Raw genomic sequence first — 19234 nt, 5'->3', positions numbered from 1 at the left:
AAAATTTATTTCTTTGGTAAGTGGCACTCTTATTAAAATATGATTTATTACTATGAATTGCTTGTTGTAAGGAACAGACAAGAGATAAAATCACGTGATTTTATTCTACTAATTTAATTCTGTTATTTTGTGTATTTTCTTTTTATTTTAATTTAATATTATGTTTAATGTAACCATAATTAATATAAAGTTAAATGTTTAACATAATTTGATTACAACTTAAAAAAACGCCGTACTGTTGGCCATTAAAGTTACAAAATTTAATTCTTTAGTAGGTGGCGCTCTTATTTAAAATATGATTTATTACTATCAATTGCTTGCTGTAAGCAACAGACAACAGATGAAATCACGTGATTTTATTCTGCTAATTTAATTGTGTATTTTCTTTTTATTTTAATTTAATATTAATATAATGTTTAACGTAACCTTAATTTAAATAAAGTTTAATATATTAAATTATTAAACAAACCGGAAGTTGTGTTTTAATTTCCTGTAGGTTTGTTTACTTTATATATTTACAGCTGTGGGGGATGCGAATATTTTCTTGTAGTTTTGTTGCTGCCGAAATAGGAGTTATTTTTACTTTTCTTTCTTCTTGTTTTTCGTCTCAAGACGTATCCTTAAAAAAACGTTCAGCCAAGTAGGAGATACGACTCACAGATATCGTCCATTGTGGGAACGAAACCTCCTAGCAACTGCATTTCTTAACACCATCCAATTGGCCACTACTATAAACGCATTTAAATATTCAGAGCCATCTTGCGCCTTCTTTAACAATTTATATGTAGAGTGCTCTAACACGGTTTCTCAAACTCTATTTTGCAGAGAAAATTGCAGTAATGGCGAACAAACTAAATTTTTTTGGACAAATGCTTATTTTTGACCCATTCACAGATGGAGCACGAAAAGGCTGTTTATAGATGTATTTTGTGCATATAAAAAAAGGATGCTCTGTGCAGGGGTGAAGAAATATTTTTGTAGTCGATACCCATTAGTAATTAAAATGTCCCATTAGGATTACATACATTGCCTTACCATTAATATCCTACTAGCCTATTGGCCTAAGCTACTTTACGTTAGTTATAATTATTTAAGTTTTAATTATGGGAATGCTATTTTGGTTATAATTAGTAAATAAATCAGTTTACAATTACTGAAAAAACACACTCTACTCAAAAAAAAAAAAAAAAAAAAAAAAAGTTTAGGGTACTGTGGCGCCATCTTGTGCATATTATTTAAGTTTTAACTTTGAATATCTTTTATTTTATGTTAAACAAATCTAAACTCATACCTAATCTAAACAATCAAAATGCAGAACAAATGGAGACACAAAATGTCTCCATTTGTTCGGCATTTTGATTGTTTAGATTAGGTATGAGGCACATAATTTCATGTTTTGAATGTATTACAGAATATTAATGTCCATGATGAAATCTTATATAATCGTTTTACATATACACCGTGCTGCCATTTTATTAGATACACCTACCTAGTAGCGTGTTGAGCCTCCTTTAGCTTTCAAAATAGCCTGAATTCGTCTAGGCATGGATTGAACAAGATGCTGAAAACGTTGTGCAGGAATGAAGTACCATGAGTGTGTCACGCAGCTCCTTGAGATTCGTCGGAGGTGTAGACCTGTAGCGAACAGCCCTTTCCAGCTCATCCCAAAGATGTTCAATAGGATTGAGATCCTGGGACTGAGCGGACCACTGCAGCAAAGAAAAGTCATTGTCATGTTCCTGGAACCATTCCATAGTGATTCGGGCTTTGTCCACCGGCGCATTATCCTGCTGGAAGTAATTATCTGACTGAGGATAAGCTGTCAACATGAACGGATGCACTTGGGCAGCAACGATGTCTAGGTACGATGTGGCATTCAGACGTGAATCTATGGGTATCAATGGACCCAACGTGTGCCAAGAAAACATTCCCCACACCATAACACTGTCCCCACCACCACCTTGCACAGTAGTCGTCAGACATGATGGGTCCATGGATTCATGTTGTTTTCGCCAAATTCTGAGCTTTCCATCAATATGATGCACCAGGAACTTCGATTCGTCAGACCAAGCAACTGTTTTCCAATCCTCGATAGTCCAGTGTTGCTGAGCCTACAGGTGGCATGCTCTCTTATTCTTCATTGATAAGAAAGATGAGCGATGTGGCCGTCGGCTGTTGTAGCCGATTCGCGACAAAGTGCGACTAGTGGTCCGTTGCGATATTTCGTTATGCGCACCAAGGTTGTATTCTGACGTGATGTAAGACATTGTGGCCCGTCTGTTTGCTTATACAATTCTAGCCATCCTCCTCTAACCTCTCTCATCAACAAGCGAGTGTCTTCCACAGGAGTGCCGTTGAGAGGAGGTTTTCTGTTCGTTATACCATTCTCGATACACCCTTGAAACTGTGGTGCGTGAAAAGTTCAGGAGAACTGCCGTTTCAGAGATGCTTTCTCCAGTACGTCTTGCACCTACTACCATGCCATGTTCGAAGTCCGTTAGATCACTCCTTTTCCCCATTCTTGCTACGGTTTCTACGCTTAACTGATACTAGAAAGGTTGTTCTGCTGCATTTATATCCTCAACTGTGGTCATGTGATTTGCAACATTGTAGGAAAAACCATTTGTGTACACAGCAGGGGTGTACCTAATGAAGTGGCAGCACAGTGTATATTTGCTAAACTAAATCAATATGCTAGATACCGGGTCAAATGTTAATTACGACTACATTGTAGTAACAACTCATTTAGGGAGGCCCTGCATGTTTCAGTACTCTGATGGTCTCTTGATTCTAAACTATTTGTTACATATCCTGAACGTTCAAAGAACGTTGATATACTTATTTCTAAAAATTCTGGTGGTGGTGGTGGTGTTGTTGGTGTAGGGTTGTAGGAACATTAGCAACGCAGGCCATATTGCTACTTGTATATTGTCTGTAAATTGCGTATGTTCTGGTTGATTTTCTGTTTGCTGGACGAAAAAGCCGAATTTTCAGGAGAAAAAACCATGTTATCCTCGCCTGAGACCAACTAACCTCAGCCACGTTGTGAAAAAGGCCCATAAAAATTCCTCACCTCATCGATGGGACTCGAACCCAAGTCTTTCCACCTGGTGTGGGGCCCTCGTGGGTAGCACAGTTGGTAGAATCGCCGTCTTCCCCAAACCGGATGGAAAAAACGTGAGTTTTTTCCATCCGGAAAAAACTCAGTTTGATCCGTGAGTTTGGCTTCACGTTTGGGGAAGACTGAAGCCAAAAAGCAGTCTGAGTTATATCCAACAACAAGGCCTTTGCACTTTAAGTTAACATTATAAAAATATGCTATGTAAAGCTCGAATGTAAACTTATTCTCTTTGTGAAATGGCAAGTTAATTTATACGAGGGACGGTCAGTAAGTATTTACCCTCGCCTGGAAATATTTGAGTTAGGGATTTCAAACTTGGCTTTCTTGGAGCTACACATATTTTCCATCTGTGGCAAGCTCTTCGGACCTCAGGAATCAAACTCCTCGCTCGAAGCAGAAACAAGGCTTTCGCATCTCATCAGTCTGAAATTTTCGGTCTACAGGTTTCTTCATTTTAGAGAAGAGGAAGAAGAATGAAGATGAGGTCAGTAGAATAAGGTGGTCGCAGCAGAATTGCAAAACCACACTTGATTGCAAAGTCCACTGTAAGAGCAGACTTATGAGCAGGGGTGTTGCTGGCTAGAACGCGATTACCTTTGGATAACTTCTTGTGTCTCTTCAACTTGATAGCTTCTCTTAACTTTCGCAAGAGGTTTCTGCAGTAGTCCCCATGGATGTCGTTGACTTTGGAAGGTAATCTGTATGGATGATACCAGGAAGACTGACAACATTATCTTGTTGGCAGACAATTGAATATAGTCTTTTCTGGAGATTGATGAACATGAATGTTTCCATTGTTCATGTGTTGTGTGGTCATAGTGACGTATTATTCATAGCATTCATCCATCACTGGAATTAGAAAAATCAAAAATTCTCTATGGAAAGCTCCAACAATAGTGCGAAACAGTGCAGCCTTTGAAAAAGTATCGACAATCTCAGACCCATTGGGACTATTGTTGAGTCTTCCTTCTCTTGGGCCATTGTGCACGCTGCTTCGCTCCACCTGAACTACCTTTCCCAGTTTTTCACAGTCTCATGTGGTGGGCAAACCTCCCACTACAGGTTTACATGGATGCCTGATGCAATATTCATAACAGCAACAATGCTAGAGGTTTAACATAAAAAGAAACCAAAACAGGAAAAAAAAAAGAAGTTGTTAAAACAGAAAATGAGAAAACAGTTTTATTCCCTTCTCCAATGGCAACATATCGATCAAGGAAAAACAATGACAGTCACTCAGCTAAAGACAAGAGCTGCTCCCTGACAATACGTCTTCTGTAGGATTTGTCCTCAATGACAAATCTGTCTCTTTTCCTGAGCCTCCACGTCACAGACTGTAGAGAAGGGAGGGCTCTTAAGGGTTTCGGGGGATTCTCCAATTACATATCTGGAGTAAGCGGAGGATAAAGATTCGTTCTGAGACTTTTCTGTAGAAGTTTGGTAATATCTGAAGTGTGTGTGAGGGGTGGAAGTTTGTGCTTGAAGAAGTATTAGATTAGATTATTAGAAGTATTAGAAGATACAGTACAAATATTAAGGATAGGAAACTAAGGTACTGAATAGGCAATTAAAGGTGCTGATTGGAACATTAAACATCAAAACATAATAGAATTTTGCTTCGAAATAACTTGCCAGCATTCTGGTGGAGTACGTCTATTGATGGCAGAACCCTGCTGGTTCTGCCACCACCACTTTCATAATCATGTTTTCTTTTAATGCCACTTTCCAAATATTTGACTGACACGATTCCATAATCCTGTTTACTTTTAATGCTACTTTCCATGACCTTCCCAAAGAGTTTACTTCTAAGTAACGTGGGCAATTTGGAATGGAAATGTCTGTTGGAACAGCTCCTTGAATTAATTTTGGATACTTATAATGTACACGAATCTCTTGCTTTTTTATATCAAATTAGATGTCCCTCGAATTGTTTGAGATGGTTGAAGTGAGGACCACTTCAGAATTTTATTTATTATAAGCACAGCAGTGAAATCTTTACTAGGTTTTACAACTCAGGATATTTTAGTCCGCGTGTATAGGTTGCACCTACTTACGAAAATATTTTAACTATACAGTGACTGGCCAAAAAATTAGAGACCTTTTGCAATTGGGTTCAACAGATAATTGAACGTACGGTATATAAATATAAATTGTCGTATGGTATGATCTGGTCATAGGGAAGACAAGTGATCATTCCAATTTCCAGTAGTTATTGTTGGAACACGTTTAGCAGGAACTACAATTGAGAAAAACAAAGGAACTCACTGGTGTGTACAAACCATTCCAAAAGTATACAATGAATTGAACACAAAAGGCAAATGCAACTCTAAAAGGAAACCTCCACCTGAGATCGACTAACTCAACCACATTGTGAAAAAGGTCCATAAAATTTTGTCGGGACTCAAACTCAGATTTTTTCCATCCGGTTTGGAGAGGACACCGATTCTACTAACTGTGCTACCCATGAGGGCTGGGACTTGGTAGTCGTGTGCTTATACGACTAAGCTACTTCCTTCTGTAAAAAAATCGAAAGATTCGACTAGAATGGTGCTGCCAACGCCAAGACTAGACTGTGGAACAATGAATAAAGATCGTGTGATGTAGCTAATCTCGATGTACTCATTTTTGAAGATGGTAAGGTGAAAATGTGGCGTGAACCCCATGTCGTTGTAGGGTTTTAGGAGCATTGCATGTACAATAGTCTTTTCTGCCCTTAAAAGATCATAACTATTCGACAATATATATATCGCCAACTTTTGTTTTTGATGATATACCCTGGTCCTGTTCCACCTATTGTTTTAGCGTTGTTGATCATGTTGATCTTCGTGATCAAAATGGCAAGCACGTGCAATTGAACTCATCGAGGCTACTAGTGACGGTCGTGTTCAAAGCCGCTAAGTGGATTTTTCTTATTTATTGATTTGAAATTATTGTTTTTCTAAAACTTTTGATTTAAATTTAGTAGTATAACATTATTTTGTGATTTTTTGATTAATTTGGTGTATTTATTCTTTACTCGGCCTTGTAAAAGTATCGGTAAGGGTTTCCATGTGTTCGTAACTACGGTTCGTAACTACCGTTCGTAACTACCGCTACCGTTAGTAACTTTCCCGTCATTGTGATACCGTACTAGATATACCGTAGGTTATATACCGTACTACATAGCGTTAGTTGAACTTTGTTAGCAGTTAAATTGTACGTTTAAATAAATACATATAACGACTTAGATTACAAACGTAATATAATTAATAACATAACATAATTAATTAATAAATTAATAGAATCATGACTCAGACCAGAGCAGCAAAGCAAAAGGCTCAAGCTAATGGAAGTGCTGTGGCTCACAGCAGAACTGAGGGGGGCAGTTGTTCTCTGACTCACAGCCTTATAAAATGCACTGTTTGCTTGATGTTTGCAGAGCAATCGGGTACGGGACATGATACTGCCTAGGGGGATGTCTTTGTGTGTGCGCGATGCAAGGAGTGTATCGATATCAGGCAACAACTCGGCGTTCTTGTGGGCCTGTATGAGAGCTTGAAGGACAGGGTGGATGCCCTCGAAGAAACTAAATTGAGGGGCCCATCAAGCTCTCAGCTGCCCACATCAACGCCAGAGCTTGCACTTGGGCATCGCGTGACACAGAGACAACGCCTAAGGCAGAATGCGCTGGTCCCGAAGGAACTAGTAGTTGTTGGTGACTCTATTGTCAGGGAAACGGGGAACATGCTTTGTAAAAAAGATAGGTGGAACAGGACCAGGTTATGTCTGCCAGGGGCAAAGGTTGATGACGTTCTAGAGCGAATATCATCTTTTAAGGGCACAAAAGGTGATATAGTTGTACACGTTGGCACTAATAATATTAAGAGTAGGAGACCGGCAGAATTACTTAACAAGTACAGGTCACTGTTGAACAAAAGCCGAGAATTAGGGTTGAATTTGAAAGTGTCTGCAATTCTGCCCAGACACGATAGGAGGGAGTATATGATGAGAGCCTTGTCGATCAATTCGGCCCTGGAAAGATTGTGCAAGGCTCAAGGGGTAGAATTTTTTTCAGCCTGGACTGTACTTGTTAACAGGAGAGATTGCTTCTACAGGGATGGGATACACTTAAATAGAAAGGGTGCAAGAATATTTGCTGATGCTATCGAGGCAGTGTTAGGTGGGTCGGAAAACTGCTAGCTTGGGGGGAGACAAAGACCAATAGATTGACAGTAGCCACTGGCAGAGGTGAAAGAGATTCTTGCACTGCTTCTATTAGAATGAGCAGAAGCCTGAAAAACAAGATGCATGGTATTTCAGAGACTGCTGGGAGCCATTGCGGTACAAGTAAACACATGGGTTGTGTTAGGGTAGCTAAGAATAGAAACAGGTGCAGGTATACTTGCGTGTACACCAATGCTAGGAGTTTAGTAAATAAATTTGATGAATTTGAGGTATTGCTCAAAACATCGAAGGCAGATATTGTTGGGATATCAGAGACGTGGTGTCACACAAATATAAGGGATGCAGAACTGGAATTTGGGGAGTACAACGTCTACAGAAAGGATAGACAGGATAGGAAGGGGGGAGGGGTTATGCTATTAGTTAAGAAACACATAAAAACCAAGGAAGTGAAGCCAGTCGACATCGCCGGACAGTGCAGTGTTGAGTCAGTTTGGTGTGACATAAGCATTGGGAGATCAAAATTGAGAGTAGGAGTGTGCTATAGGCCTAATGACTCTGATGAGTATAATAAGGAACTGTACAGGGAAATAGAGTGGGCCAGTAAATCAGAGAGTCTTATAATGGGAGATTTTAATTTCCCAGATATTGACCGGAATTTGGGGGCTGGTTACTCACACACTAGCAGGGCTTTTGTGGATTTATTGGATGATTGTTTTCTACATCAGCATGTTCGGGAGGCAACTAGAGGGAGTAATACTCTTGATTTGATTATCAGCAGTGATTCTTCATGCATTAAGAATCTGCAGATAAATGAACCACTAGGTGGCAGTGATCACAGTGTGCTGAAGTGGGATTTACTCAAAGAGGTAACTACCATCAGGGGTAAAGGGAAGGGTTATTGCTTCCGTAAAGGCGACTACGATGGACTGAGACAGTATTTAAATTCTATACAGTGGGACCAACTGATGACGTGACCAACAGCAAATTCAAAATGGGAAGCATTCAAAGAACTTATCTGGGAAGCTACTAGGCTTTACATACCAACTAAGAAATATTGTTCAAGGTTTAGGCCAAAATGGATGTCAGATGAACTAATGAGGCATATGGCAGAGAAGAAAAATGCATGGGATACTTACAAATTAACACATGACACAGAAGCCTATGATAGATACAAGTTGATATGCAACCAAGTTACAAAGGAGGTTAGGCAGGCGAAGGCAGATTACGAGAAATCCTTGGCAAGGGATGCAAAGAAAAACAGCAAAGAGTTCTTTACTTATGTTAACTCTAGAAGGAAGGGGATGAATCAGATTGGTCCACTTGATATTGATGGGTCAAGTGTTGATGATCCTGCTCAGGTAGCTAACAAACTAAATGAATATTTTGCATCGACATTCACACATGAGGAGTTATTCAGCGAGGGGAATGCCAGAGGTGTATTCAACTATAGCAGTAAGCTACAGAATCTTGAAATAACTGGGAGTAAAGTGGAGGAGAAACTGTTGAAGATAAACACAAGAAAGGCACCCGGGGTGGATGGGATTTATCCAGTTATATTAAAGGAGGCAGCAAAGGAAGTAAGCAAACCCATAGCCATAATTATGAGAGCTTCCATGGACTCAGGGGAGGTACCCATAGACTGGAAATGTGCAAATGTGACCCCAATTCACAAAGGAGGATCAAAGGCTGACACAAGTAATTATAGACCTGTGAGCTTAACTTCTGTTCCAGGAAAATTAATAGAGGCACTGGTTAAAGAAGCACTGCAGGATCATTTAGACAAGACTTCAGTTATAGCTCAGACACAGCATGGTTTTGTTAAGGGGAAGTCTTGCCTGATCAACTTGATTGGATACTATGATGCAGTCACAAAAGAACTGGATGCAGGGAATAACTTTGATATTATATACTTGGATCTTAGAAAGGCTTTTGATACTGTTGCACATGGAAGACTGCTACACAAATTGGAGCAGTGTGACATTGGAGGCAAATTGCTGCTATGGATAAAGGGGTGGTTGAGGGGGAGAAGACAGAGAGTGGTAATCAATGGACACTGCTCATCGTGGACTAATGTTATTAGTCGAGTCCCTCAGGGCTCAGTGTTGGGTCCATTATTGTTTTCTGTATTTATAAATGATATTGATGATGGTATATCAAGCTTAATGTCCAAGTTTGCAGACGATACAAAGGTTGGCAGGGTTGTCAAGGACACTACTGACACTATGCTGCTGCAACAGGATCTGGAAAGGTTGAGCAGATGGGCTGAGAGGTGGCAAATGAAGTTTGCCACCTCTCAGCCCACCTCTCTTTACATTTGACAAATGTAAAGTACTACACATGGGAAACAGCAACCCCAGAGCAACGTATCAACTCTGTGGTACTACACTGACAGTGGTAGAGACTGAAAGGGACTTGGGGGTGGTTGTGCAGGCAGATATGAAGTTCTCTGAGCAGTGTAGACGGGCTGCAAGAGTAGCTCATGGAGTATTGTCAATGATATACAGGAATTTTTCCAGCAGGGATAAGGAGGTGATTATTCCATTGTATAAGGCAATGGTCAGGCCACACCTAGAGTACTGTATACAGGTCTGGAGGCCTCATTTCAAGAAGGATGTAGAGCTGCTGGAACGAGTACAGAGAAGGGCAACAAGATTAGTGAATGGAACAAAGGGGTGCTCTTACGAAGAAAGGCTTAAGTTTTGCAAATTACAGTGTCTGGAGACTAGGCACCAGCGAGGTGATCTGATAGAGGTGTATAAAGCCTTGAATGGTTTAAGCATGCTCAATGCTGATGGGATTCTTCCTCTAGCTCAGAAAAATCACCTGAGAGGGCATAAATTCAAATTGAGGAAAGACAGATGTAGGATAGACGTGCGGAAATTTGCCTTTAGCCAGCGGGTGGTTGGTTGGTGGAACAGACCTTGTGGTGGAGGTTGATAGCCTAAATAAGTTTAAGGCTCAACTGGACAGGTATTTTGAACGAACAGAGGGGTGAAGTGGAAGCGGTTTTTTTTTTTTTTTTTTTTTGGCTGATGCTGCATAAGCTTGCTTTCTTGCATCAAATGCCTCTACTAATGCTAATGCTAACTCACTGCATGGGGGAGTTCCATTGTTCTATGTTCCAATTCGTACTTTAATTTTGTATATTATCTTGTTCCACTTGAACCATCACCAAGACACTTCCAAGGAGACTGGAGGCTAACACGAATCCCTGTGAGCACCTGTGTTCACAGCCTTTACTACCCTTTGAAAATCTGTTTGTAGATATACTTCGTATTAAGATAATCTCTAACAATTCCATGAAAATGATGCAAGCAACCCTCCATTCTCAAATTATAAAGATGCCATTTTGCGGAATAATTTCTACATCAACTGCGGAGGAGGGTAGTAAATTGCCTCCGAAACGCACAGTAATTAAGAACATGCTGCTGTACTATGCCTAACTACAAACATCATTAGCTGTACATTGAAAGCAAGACTATCCTGCACACTAAATTGAGACTACTTCTCCTTCTCCTATTTTTTTTTTTATTTTTGTTTCTTCTCTCAATTATCTTACGTTACTTACTGCTCTCAGACATGCACTAGATGTCGCTGTTGTTAAAAAGAACACGTGTAAACAACTGCTATTAAAGCCATTAACTTAACCCATATGGTAACTGGAGTTTCTGCTTAAGTTAACAGTGGTGTTATCTTACATGCCAGCGATTTGATCATCAGCCATTCATTCTTAAGTCGACAATTAAACTTACACTCATGCGACCTCTGGTGAGTTTTTTATGGAAACTTCTAATTAAAGTAATTTGTTTAACGAACTTTAAAGTGATCATCATCATCTTGTGCTAATGTAGACTTTGAGTTTACACAGTTGTTTAAAAGTAAAGGTTCTTCTTTCAGTGTCTATTTGGGTCACCTTTTGCTTGAATCATGGCATGGATCCCATTAGTGTGAGGGAGTCTAGCACGAAATTTGACTATTCATCCATCAACATATTTGTCAACTGCTGTATTGTGGTGAAGAATTAGTCGGCCGAGGTAGACGTTGGAATCTTGAGAATGTTGGAACCATTCAAATACAGTTTTTGTGCAGTGGACAGTTGTGTTGTAGTCTTGAATGAATCCATAGCAATCTGCATAAAAATGAAGCATTGCAAGTTGAAGTTGGTCTCATACGATAGAATGATTCCACTGGAGATAATAAGACCTTTTTACAGCATGAGCGGACCCGGACCATACCAAAGGATTTACGTCACGCTTTCATGAACAGATCGATCAAGTGGCCCCAGAAAGCTTATTTATCTGATTTGCAAACTCTATGTTTAATTAATTGACGCAAAATGCAAAAAGGTTTCTAATTTTTTGGTCAGTAAGTGTAGAGAGGAAGTGCACCAATGCATATTGGTGAACATTGTATATTTTTATGCGGTTTTGTCTCCAAACTCCAATTGAAGAACTTTGTTTTTCCAGGTACAACATTGTCTGAACAGATATTGAGAACTCTTGCCAATTCCAACGTGCAAACCACTCTCTACCAAAGTAAATCACTCATGTGGTGTCTTTTTGCCATTGGACCATAAATATTACTCGGACGCTTTGGGTATCCATTACAGTCGAAATGAGTGGCTCAAAGTCATATTTGCATACCAGAATGATGTACGCTTGCCCATGTGGACGTCATTCATTTCAGTTAGCAAGGACACGAATTCAACTAACCACAATTTTCAATGTTAGGGTGTTGTTGAATGGTAATTTGGGTCTTTCAATGGAGCTCTAATAAGAAGAAATGGGGCAGAAATCGCTACTCCAAAAGAATTTTTAAGCAAATTGTGCGTCAGTAGAATGCCCGCCCCATGCGAGAAAAAAAATGACTGAAGAATCCAATGTAGGCATAGAAAGACCCATTTGCAACTTAAAATTCGACTAGGATGGTATGGTCAACGCCAAGACTGGACTGTGTAACAGTGAAAAATGATCATGTCATGGTCTGACAGGTCTCAATTTACACTTTTTTGCATCAATATAGGGTGAAAAGTGTGGTATGAGCCTCACGAAGCCATGTATCCAAACAGTCTCATGTCCATTACACAAGCGGCTGAAGGTTGAGTCATGGTACGAGAGGTATCATCTGTCGGCCCGGACTGGGTCCGCTCAAACCATTAGAAGGTCATGTTACGTCCAATATCTTTCTCTCTCATGGAACATAAAGATTTCCATCTATCCTAGCCACCTAAATCTCTAGATATGAATTCAACTGAGAGCACCTGAGATACGTTGCAAATAGCAGTTTAGCCTACCAACCACAATAACAAATATCCTGAGCTGGACTCCTTCAGACACCTAGTGGAATCAAAAGGTGGTCCTCCTAGATATTTTATAAAGGTTTCTTATATTTTGGCAAGTGAGTATATAATACAATGAAGCTTGTTGACTGAGTTTCCTCTATCAGATCACCTACTTGCACTTTCGAGGAGGACTGATGCTTGGAGTCTTATTAATTGACCCCAATAGCTTTTCGGTGCGACTTGTCTATGATTCATTGTTTCGATTACATATAAAACAGGTGGCGCCACAGTCGTTGGTCTCCCCAGCCTTGTCCTGTGACGGCTTAGTAATGAGAAATGTAAATATTAACCCGTGAACGCCAGCACTGTTTCCCCATTAAAGCGAGCCGTGACGTCACTGGGGGAGTACCAGATCGCTAGGTGGCTGCTACAAGTATTTGCTTTCAGCCGAAGCGTCTCTTTGCTCGTGCGTCCTTTTCCCCATCACTGTTCTGTTGCTGCTAAAAGATACGTATGGTCCCTGGAGGCGCGCGGATCGATCTTGCTATTGTTGGCGCGCTCATGGTGGCCGGATGGTTGGGCCTTGTACGGCAGATTGGTCTTCAGGTAGCGTTGCCTGTTTTTTTTTTTTTTTCCGCTTTGGAACGATGACGGCATCTTTGAAAGAATCCGAGAGGGTGTTTGCTTAGGTGTGTGCTTCATTCACTCTTGCGATCAATTTACTGCCTTAGAATTATTCAACTGCATGTGGATTTTTTTTTTTTTAAATGGTATCAGCGCCATCTGTACTTCTGATGCAGAACTGTATTTGTAAAGACGCTAATGAGTAATGAAAAGAGATAATTACAATTAACGCGGGCCACATTCAACTTTTTTTCGAAAAGGTAAGAATTACAGACAAACCGACCTATAGAACGCACAGAAGATGCCAGTTATTTGAGTGATTTTTTTTTGGTGCACAGACTATCATGTGAAGACACGGATTTAGATCAGCTGGCTGTAGTATTTTGGGGTTGGTACTGATACAAAATTTTGTACATGGGTGTATAATATTGAGGACCCTCAGGTGTGTGCTCATAATCTGGCCCATTTGCAAGTTGTGCGGACCGAAATTAACTGATTTATTGCTCATGTTGGATCGGGTCATTTTGGTATGAGTACTAAACAGATGGTGGGTCTATTGGACGCATGCTGATTGACCAAAAGATCAATTGTGCGCATTGATGAAGTTTGGCAGACGATTCTGGAGCAAGTGTTGTTAATAATTATCAAAGGATGTGATTTATTTTCGTATGGTATTTGGGTTTTAACAGAGCCGGGCCTGCTCGCGAGAGCGACATTCGAGTATCTTAAAATTGAATTGATCTCATCCAGAGTCTCTTAACACGATTGGCTAAGAGGAACCCAGCTGTGTGCTTTACAACATATCTGCGCGGAACAGACAGGGGATTTTAAAGACAACATACTCTCGATCGATGGGCTTCCAACAAAAACATCCTTCTGATGGTTATATAAACGTTATTCACCAGATAGCCTCTAGATAAGGGTGCAGTGAAGTGGGTTTTTCTTTCTTAAGGGATTTCGGCATCTGCTTCACTTTCATTCACATCTACAGCTGTGTCCTGAGCGTCGTTCGTTCTTGCATACTTGGAGGACAGCCAGCGTTCGTCTGCCAGATATATGAGCGTTTCACGTTCGCCCTATTGTTTAGTCATAAGTGTGTCCCGGGTTTAAATCTGTGGCGTGTAAAATATGGCACCCTTCTTCAATAATTTGCTCACAAACAACACACACGCCAAAAACAAAACTGTAAAGCTTTTGTATCGTCATCTGACACGTTGAGGTTGTGTATTTCAAGTTGCCATGGTAACGGATTTTTAAATAATTTCCACGCGAATTATTATAACGCGCAAATGTTCCGAAATCGCCATTGGCGCATTAATTTTAAGTGCCATGGTAACAGCCAATAAAAATATTAGTTTTTAAATTCCATATAAAAATTATTTAACTCGGCGTTACCGTGGCAACATGAAATGTACACTTGGTGGTATATTTCTAGTTGCCATAGTAACAGTAATATGAGGATTTGTTATAATTTGCAAATATTCTGATACGTCATTCCATACATCGGGGGGTTATATATTTCAGGTTGCCATGGCAACAGCGCGTTAAATAAAAACAACCCGTTAATAAAGAAAATTTTCTGTTTTTATTCCTATTCAAATTATTTAAAAGGATGTTACCATGGCAACTTGAAATATACATTGAAGTTTTATAGTTCTAGTTGCCATAGTGACTGCCTATTAAATGTACAGATTCTCCGATACATCGAATCATATATTTCAAGTTGCCATGGTAACAGCGCATTAAAAAAAAAAATTAGTTAATAAAAAATACTTTTTATTCCTATTTAAATTATATAACACGGTGTTACCATGGCAAACTTGAAATATATACTGAGGTTGTATATTTCTAGTTGCCATAGTGGCAGCGTATTATATGTGCAGATGCTCTAATATTGTCATCTGATGCCGTGGTTTAAGGTACGGGCTAGCAGAACCCAAGGACAGGGCGCCATTCTCTAAGGGGCGTCAAAAACAGAAGAAATTGCCCCAAAATATCTTTCTGCCCTGGGGGCTAAATACCCCCTGATCTGATACATCGAATCATATATTTCACGTAGCTAAGTAACAGCGCATTAAATAAAACAATTAGTTAATAAAATATTTTTTATACTTATTGAAATTATTTAACACGGCGTTACCATGGAAACTTGAAATATACATTGAGGTTGTATTTTTCTAGTTGCCATAGTGACAGCGTCTTAAATTTCAGATGCTCGGCTACATCCAATCATGCATTTCAAGTTGCTATGGCAACAGCGCGTTAAATAAAACAGTTAATAAAAATATATTTTTTTATTCCTATTCAAATTATTTAAAACAGTGTTACCGTGGTAACAGTGCATTAAGTATAGAAATAGTGCTATGGTAACAGCGCATTAAATAAAACAATTAGTTAACAAACAATATTTTACTTTATTACTATTCAAATTATTTAACAGGGTGTTACCATGGCAACTTGAAATATACATTGAAGTTGTATATTTCTAGTTGCCATAGCTACAGCGTGTAAATGTTTTCATACGCTCTGATATTATCATGTGATACAACGAATTATATATTTCAAGTTGCTATGGTAACAGCGCATTAAACAAAACAATAAGTTATTAAATCTTTTTTATTTATTCCTATTAAAATATTTAACACAGTGTTACCATGGAAACTTTATATATTTATTTTTGCCATAGTAACAGCGCGTTAAAGTGTAGTAATACGAGGATTTATTATAAAAGTGAAAATACTCTCATACTGGGGTTATATATTTCAAGTTGCCATGGCAACAGCGCATTAAATAAAACTGGTTAATAAAAAAAAGTTCTCGTTTTTATTCCTGTTTCAATTATTTAACAGAATGCTACCATGGCAACTTCAAATATACATTGAGGTTGTATATTTATAGTTACCATAGTGACAGCATGTTAAATGTGCGGATGCGCTGATAATGTCATGTGATACATGGGGGTCGTATATTTCAAGTTGCTATGGTAACAGCTGGTTAAATAATTTCAAATATACATTAAGGTCGCATATTTTTAGTTTCCATAGTAATAGCGTGTTAAGTAATTTGAATAGGAGTTGTCAATATGCAAATTCTCTGGTAAGTTCCTTCATCATCTGCTTGGATATTATAGAAAAATTAAAACAATTAGCGTGATTATTTAATTAATTTAATTTAGTATAATGATTTTACTACAAATAAATAAATATACACGAGTAACTGCTGTAAGCTCAGTAATGTAGGAGTAAAATTTCTGGGCCATCTGCAGGAACTTTCTCATTCAATGTACATTGGAAACCCCGGACAACATTGAAATCTTAACAAACAAATAAAACTGAAGAAGGAGGAAGGGGCCTGATAGACCTCATTGAGCAACAGAAAACAGTGATTGATAACCTGAAGGATTACTTCCAGAAACACACAGCAGCACTCCATCAGGCCATAAGGAAGATAGAAAAGCGGTATACGCCACTCAACCTAAGCGAGGAGTCACCTCACAACCAGGAGGCACAAACGAAGCTAGAAAAATGGGCAGAGAAGACACTCCATGGCAGACACTACAATGAGTTCCAGCAAGATCACATAGACAAAAATTGCTTCCAATGCATGGCTCTCAAACGGGACGCTCTTCCCCGAGACTGAAAGATTCATGCTCGCCATCCAAGACCAGGTAATCAACACCAGGAATTATAGAAAATACATCGCCAAGGAGCCCGGAGTGTCCGATGACACAAGGTGATCACCCAGACTGAGTACACTCATAGACACGACCAGGTAACCAGGATAATACATCAGATGCTAGCAAGGAAATACCAGTTGATCGAAGAAAGTGTACCGTACTAAAGTACGAACCCCAGGCAGTACCAGAGACCCCAACCCACAAGCTGTGCTGGGACCGCGCCATAATAACCGATAAGACAACCCCGCACAACAGACCGGACATAACCCTTGTGGACAAGAAGGAAAAAGCTACCTATCTGATTGACAAGCTGTACCCAACCCTGGTAACCTGCAGAAAACCCACGAGGAAAAAATAAAGAAGTACTCGAACCTAAGACAGGAGATCAAAGAGATTTGGCATATGCAACAAGTAATAACCATTCGGATCACCGTGTCAACCATAGGTATGGTGCCAAAGACCCTACATAACAGCCTACCAGCAATAGCTCTCCCAGCGAACACCTACAAGGAACTCCAGAAAGTCGCAATCCTGAACATCTGTAGGATCAGAGAGTTCCTCGACCAACAGTAACACCAGACATAATAACAACCACCTTGCTATTCGTTTGGTTTTCATGTGTTTGAAATAGACAGAACTTTTAAAATGATGTTATTGTTCGTTTGGCTTTAATGTATTCGTTGAAATAGACATGCGAAGTTAAGATGATGTTATTGTTCGTTTGGCTTTTAATGTACCCATTGAAATAGACGTGCTAATATTAAAATATTTACTTTATTATTCGTTTGGTTTCAATGTACTTGAAATAGACATAGGAATGACGCAATTGTTCGTTTGGTTTTAATGTACTTGAAATAGACAGGAATGTTCTTATGTCGACAAGAATATTCAGGGCCTTGTCAATCAATTCGGCCCTGGAGGGAATGTGCAAGGCTCAAGGGGTAGAATTTTTTTCAGCGTGGTCTGTGCTTGTTAACAGGAGAGACTGCTTCTACAGGGATGGGATACACTTAAATAGAAAGGGTGCAAGAATATTTGCTGATGCTATCGAGGCATATGGGTCGGAAAAATGCTAGCTTGGGGGGATTCACAGACTAAAAGGTTAAAAGTAGCCGCAGGCAGAGAGGTGAAGGTGATTCTTGCACTACTTCTATTAGAATAAGCAGCGAGAGGTGATGGGGTTTCAGGGATTGATAGCAGTCATCGTGAAGCAGGTGGGTATATGGGATGTGTTAGGGTAACTAAGAATAAGAATACGTGCATGTATACTTGCATGTATACCAATGCTAGAAGTATAGTAAATAAATTTGATGAATTTGAAGTGGAATATTAGGAATGCAGAATTGGAATTTGGGGAGTACAATGTGTACAGAAAGATAGACAGGACAGGAAGGGAGGAGGGGTTATGCTGTTAGTTAGGTGTTGGAGGAAAAGGAGGTGATTGAAAAGGAGGAACTGGACAAACATTTAGAGGGAATGGTTGGTGAATTTTTTCTTTTTTTTTTTTTTTGGCTGATGCTGCATAAGCTCATACACTTGCTTTCTTCCTTCACATACTACTACTAATATTAAGATGACGTCATTGTTCGTTTGTAATTGTATGAAAGAGGATAATAGAAAGAGTAAAAATATAAGAGTGATGAGGATGCATGGGAGTGGCTGAGAGAAGAGGCGTTTTTCATGCCCGCTAATAAAATTGGAGTTCGAAATTTCGCGCCGAGGAGCCGTGAGTGCGCGTGGCCGAGAGTGTTTATGAAAATAAATCGTAGCGGAGAGGAATGCGTTATGTATGCGAGGCGGGACTGCTGCGTGGCTTATTGCTATCGATTGCTGTTTTGTTGTAGCTCCCTGTCTTGGCTGCACGCTCCATTAGCCCATCCCTCTCCACTCTCTCTTATTAGCGCCGCCGGTATTGGCGGACTGTTGCTGCCGTAACGCATGACCTTGGATGCGACTTTCTCCATTACGGAAACTGTTAATAGCCGTCGGCATTTGTGTGTTTAATCGGAGAAATACAAAATGGGAGTCTGTACGGGGGGGAAGGGGATCGATAGGGATGGGATGCTGCACAATTTCATCCCGCCGTTGTGCAGCTTCGCCGTTGATCGATTGGTTTCGGATAGCGTCTGGCGCGGCCTCGCTTTCTTAGCGGTAGCGTCGCCATGCGCGAGTTTTAATTTTAAAATAAACTCTTCGGGGGGAATGTGTACGTAGAAAATGGGCGATTTCGGCTCGTAGAGTGGATCACGTGGTTCTTTTGATAGCGAGACCGCCCGCTTAGGAGATTCGCTCGGTTTGTCAGCGGAAGATATTAGACTCACTTCTCCCTCTGGTGACTGTCAATAGAAGCTGCTGTCTTCTGGACGTG

General features: G+C 39.8%; 1 protein-coding gene across 2 annotated transcripts in view; it reads left to right on the top strand.

The window, feature by feature from the left end:
- The window catches only part of LOC150083870 (glucose transporter type 1-like), a 433074-nt gene that overhangs the window by 195097 nt on the left and 218743 nt on the right, over positions 1 to 19234 (top strand). Inside the window, exon 1 of one of the 2 annotated variants that reach the window (XM_090374916.1) lies at positions 10973 to 11053. The exons of the other annotated variant lie outside the window; for it this stretch is intronic. Within the exon in view, the coding sequence (XP_090231042.1) occupies positions 11042 to 11053 (12 nt within the window). The 5' untranslated portion in view covers positions 10973 to 11041. Of the gene's footprint in view, positions 1 to 10972; positions 11054 to 19234 lie in introns of those variants that run through there. 2 annotated transcript variants of the gene reach the window in all.

This window comes from Mastigoproctus giganteus, chromosome 6, assembly GCF_048544385.1.
Source record: "Mastigoproctus giganteus isolate SK-2022 chromosome 6, ASM4854438v1, whole genome shotgun sequence".
Classification (NCBI taxonomy): domain Eukaryota; kingdom Metazoa; phylum Arthropoda; class Arachnida; order Uropygi; family Thelyphonidae; genus Mastigoproctus; species Mastigoproctus giganteus.
The sequence above is the reverse complement of the archived record's forward strand: the minus strand, read 5'-3'. Positions and strand labels throughout refer to the sequence as shown.